The sequence below is a fragment of the Procambarus clarkii genome, chromosome 23 (genome assembly GCF_040958095.1).
Source record: "Procambarus clarkii isolate CNS0578487 chromosome 23, FALCON_Pclarkii_2.0, whole genome shotgun sequence".
NCBI lineage: Eukaryota > Metazoa > Arthropoda > Malacostraca > Decapoda > Cambaridae > Procambarus > Procambarus clarkii.
The window spans coordinates 36930920-36935424 of NC_091172.1; the positions used below are offsets into that span (position 1 = coordinate 36930920).

At 46.9% G+C, this 4505-nt stretch overlaps 2 protein-coding genes across 2 annotated transcripts; both read left to right on the top strand.

Annotated features, from left to right (window-relative positions):
* Positions 1-1886: 1886 nt before the first annotated feature.
* On the top strand, positions 1887-3659 carry LOC138367824 (collagen alpha-1(XXIV) chain-like). Its single transcript, XM_069329802.1, has one exon. The coding sequence runs from the start codon at positions 1887-1889 to the stop codon at positions 3657-3659; it is 1773 nt and encodes a 590-aa protein (XP_069185903.1).
* A 63-nt stretch (positions 3660-3722) lies between these two features.
* LOC138367825 (processed variable antigen-like) lies at positions 3723-4139 on the top strand. Its single transcript, XM_069329803.1, has one exon. The coding sequence runs from the start codon at positions 3723-3725 to the stop codon at positions 4137-4139; it is 417 nt and encodes a 138-aa protein (XP_069185904.1).
* The last annotated feature ends 366 nt before the right edge of the window (positions 4140-4505 follow it).

Below are 4505 nucleotides of genomic sequence, written 5' to 3' on the forward strand. Positions count from 1 at the left end.
TGAAGGAAGGATGATAAAAGGAAGATGATGGAGGGAGTATGATGAAGGGAGGATAGTGAAGAGAGGATGACTATGGTATAATGATGATAAAGGGAGGATGATTAAGGGACGATGGTAAAACAGCACACAAGGTCCGATATATTGCCTCTTCCCAGCATACTTTGTCCTCTCATCACCCCTGCGTCCATCTCCTCTTTCAGCACTATGTCTTCTCTTACCCTTCCTTGTCTTCCTTCGTCTTCTCTTACCCTTCCTTGTCTTCCCTCGTCTTCTGTTCCTTCTTCCTCTACTTTATTTTTCAGTTATTTTTTCATTCTGCTTCTCTCTCCCTCTCTCTCTCTCTCTCTCTCTCTCTCTCTCTCTCTCTCTCTCTCTCTCTCTCTCTCTCTCTCTCTCTCTCTCTCTCTCTCTCTCTCTCTCAAAATATAACTTTCCCTTCTCCTTAATTTCTTACTTTTCTTTTTTTTTTATTTCCATCAGCTCTTCCCTTTTATCTTTGTCCCTTTTTTCATCTAATCTTCTTTCTCTTTCAATTTCCATCCACTTCACATATTCACATTTCTTCCCTGCGTCTTCTCTCCTTTCCCTTTCATCTCCTCCTCTTCTCTAATTCTTTCTTACCCTGTTTCCCCCCAGTTTAACATGAGTGTGTCCCCCGCCCACCTCTCCTCTCCATCGTTCCCGGCGCCTTAACAAAAGTTTCGTTCGAAAATAAGACATAATAATATTTTGATAATGTAATTTGTTGAGCTTTCATGTGGTTGTGCACACTGGGATCGAGATCTAGCTGTGGAGCCCCGCCTTAGCTCTAGTGAACGAGGTGCCTGCACCTCGTTCATCACTCTCTATGCCCTCTCACGTACGCATGTCTCCATGTACGTCTACGTACATGGAGACATGTACGTGTTTCCGTCTACGTACTCTCCATGTACGTATGTCTGCTTATTCTGGCTCGATTGTGTACTCAACCTTGTCTGTAATGTTTATCTCTATCCACTATTTACATTCTCTTGGGTATCGTGCATGTTGTGATCATGTTGCCTCTGATCCGTCTTTTATTTTTTAGTGTTAGATTGAGATTTCTTAGCGTGTGTGCGTGTGTATATTTGCCTATGTGTGTTTGCACGTCGGGAATAAGTTTCTGGGCCTCGCCTTTCATTAGCTGGTTGCGTATTGTAATGTCTCCCATCCTTCTTGCTACTTATCTTCCATACGCATGAAGTTGTATATCGAGTTAGTCTTAACTACTGCATGTTATCCAGGCGCACCTGAAACGCTTTAAAATATTCTTTGCCTCTGATTCTCCTCATCAGTGTTGCATCACGGGTAAACACTGTCATGGAGGATTTATGTTTCTTCTGTTGAATCACTCATATATATTAGAAACAGTGAGTAATAGTACTGATGCACTATAAAGAAATGGCCGACAGACCACTGGAACATTATCTAACACAGTGCACAGTTACAAACCCATTAAGATTTCAACTTAGATTCAACAGAGCAGAAGAAGTTGTTAAACACATATGGCAAAATCTTACTGAAGCGACCATACGAGTCATAAATACTCATACTCCGCCCAAATAAAACAGAAACAAGCAACACTTAGTGGGCCAACCAGAGGCTTAGGGCCCGCGCAGGAATATCCCTGAAAAAAATAGTACTGATTTATATGGTGAATAGTAACGTTTCCTCTCAATCTATTAGTCTGCCCGGTTCCCTACACTGCCCCTCCCGCCTCCCGCCTCTGAGTGAAGGGTTCATGGCCCCCGTAGTCACTGTCAGGCAAACCTGCCAGGTTCCCTTCACTGCCCCTCCAACCCCGCCTCCCGCCTCTGAGTGAAGGGGCATCAGCTCGTGACGGAAGACAAACACTTGATAATTGAACGATGATATCTGAGACCCGCCTCACCGCTCGAATTTTCACGTGTTTGTTCACAACAGGCGAAGTCTACAGTGGACACAACCACACAGAGGACACGGGACTAACAGCAGACAATAGTCAAATAGCAGACACGGGACAAACAGCAGACAATAGTCAAATAGCAGACACGGGACAAACAGCAGACAATAGTCAAATAGCAGACACGGGACAAACAGCAGACAATAGTCAAATAGCAGACACGGGACAAACAGCAGACAATAGTCAAATAGCAGACACGGGACAAACAGCAGACAATGGTCAAATAGCAGACACGGGACAAACCATAAACACGGGTCTAACAGCAGACACGGGACTAACAGCAGACACGGGACAAACAGCAGACACGGGACTAACAGCAGACACGGGACTAACAGCAGACACAGGACTAACAGCAGATATGGGACTAACAGCAGACATGGGACTAACAGCAGACACGGGACAAACAGCAGACACGGGACTAACAGCAGACACAGGTCTAACAGCAGACACGGGATTAACAGCAGACACGGGTCTAACAGCAGACACGGGATTAACAGCAGACACGGGTCTAACAGCAGACACGGGACAAACAGCAGACACGGGACTAACAGCAGACAATAGTCAAATAGCAGACACGGGACAAACAGCAGACAATGGTCAAATAGCAGACACGGGACAAACCACAAACACGGGTCTAACAGCAAACACGGGACTAACAGCAGACACGGGACAAACAGCAGACACGGGACAAACAGCAGACACGGGACAAACAGCAGACACGGGACTAACAGCAGACACGGGACAAACAGCAGACACGGGACTAACAGCAGACACGGGACTAACAGCAGACACAGGACTAACAGCAGACATGGGACTAACAGCAGACATGGGACTAACAGCAGACATGGGACTAACAGCAGACACGGGACAAACAGCAGACACGGGACTAACAGCACACATGGGACTAACAGCAGACACGGGAGTAACAGCAGACACGGGTCTAACAGCAGACACGGGATTAACAGCAGACACGGGATTAACAGCAGACATGGGACTAATAGCAGACTTGGGACTAACAGCAGACACGGGACTAACAGCAGACACGGGACTAACAGCAGACACTGGACAAACAGCAGACACGGGACTAACAGCAGACAATAGTCAAATAGCAGACACGGGACAAACAGCAGACAATGGTCAAATAGCAGACACGGGACAAACCACAAACACGGGTCTAACAGCAGACACGGGACTAACAGCAGACACGGGACAAACAGCAGACACGGGACTAACAGCAGACACGGGACAAACAGCAGACACGGGACTAACAGCAGACAATAGTCAAATAGCAGACAATGGTCAAATAGCAGACACGGGACAAACCACAAACACGGGTCTAACAGCAGACACGGGACAAACCACAAACACGGGTTTAACAGCAGACACGGGACAAACAGCAGACACGGGACTAACAGCAGACACGGGACTAACAGCAGACACAGGACTAACAGCAGACATGGGACTAACAGCAGACATGGGACTAACAGCAGACACGGGACAAACAGCAGACACGGGACTAACAGCAGACATGGGACTAACAGCAGACACGGGTCTAACAGCAAACACGGGATTAACAGCAGACACGGGTCTAACAGCAGACACGGGATTAACAGCAGACACGGGTCTAACAGCAGACACGGGACTAACAGCAGACATGGGACTAACAGCAGACATGGGACTAACAGCAGACACGGGATAAACAGCAGACACGGGACTAACAGCAGACACGGGACTAACAGCAGACACAGGACTAACAGCAGACATGGGACTAACAGCAGACATGGGACTAACAGCAGACACGGGACAAACAGCAGACACGGGACTAACAGCAGACATGGGACTAACAGCAGACATGGGAGTAACAGCAGACACGGGACAAACAGCAGACACGGGTCTAACAGCAGACACGGGTCTAACAGCAGACACGGGACTAACAGCAGACTCGGGACAAACAGCAGACACGGGTCTAACAGCAGACACGGGACTAACAGCAGACATGGGACTAACAGCAGACACGGGACAAACAGCAGACACGGGAATAACAGCAGACATGGGACTAACAGCAGACATGGGACTAACAGCAGACACGGGACTAACAGCAGACACGGGTCTAACAGCAGACACGGGACTAACAGCAGACACGGGTCTAACAGCAGACACGGGACTAACATTATCATGACATAATATGTGACATTATCTAATGATGCCAATGATCTCTCAGTTCAGCTCCTTGTGGATAATTATGCTAACACAGAGCGAGCTGTCACACTTTTAGTCCAAAAATTTTTAAACTTACCATCCACAGATGGAAACTCTGACTCACTCCAAGCCCTTAGATTGGAGCTTAATTCATAACTCAAAGCACTCAGCCTTAAGGTTGATTTAAATGGTGTGGACTAGTTAACTAAAGTTATTGTAAGATGCAAATTACCCAGTGAAACACTGGATAAGTTGTGTACCTTGCAGAACAAATCTCCTGACAGTTTAGGAGATTACACAAGGTTTACGCTCTGTTATAGAATGACAGAGAGCAAACACAGATGGT

Excerpts from the sequence above, each read along its gene's own strand:
- LOC138367824 (XM_069329802.1), top strand. The coding sequence starts at position 1,887 with ATGATATCTGAGACCCGCCTCACCGCTCGAATTTTCACGTGTTTGTTC.
- LOC138367825 (XM_069329803.1), top strand. The coding sequence starts at position 3,723 with ATGGGACTAACAGCAGACATGGGACTAACAGCAGACACGGGACAAACA.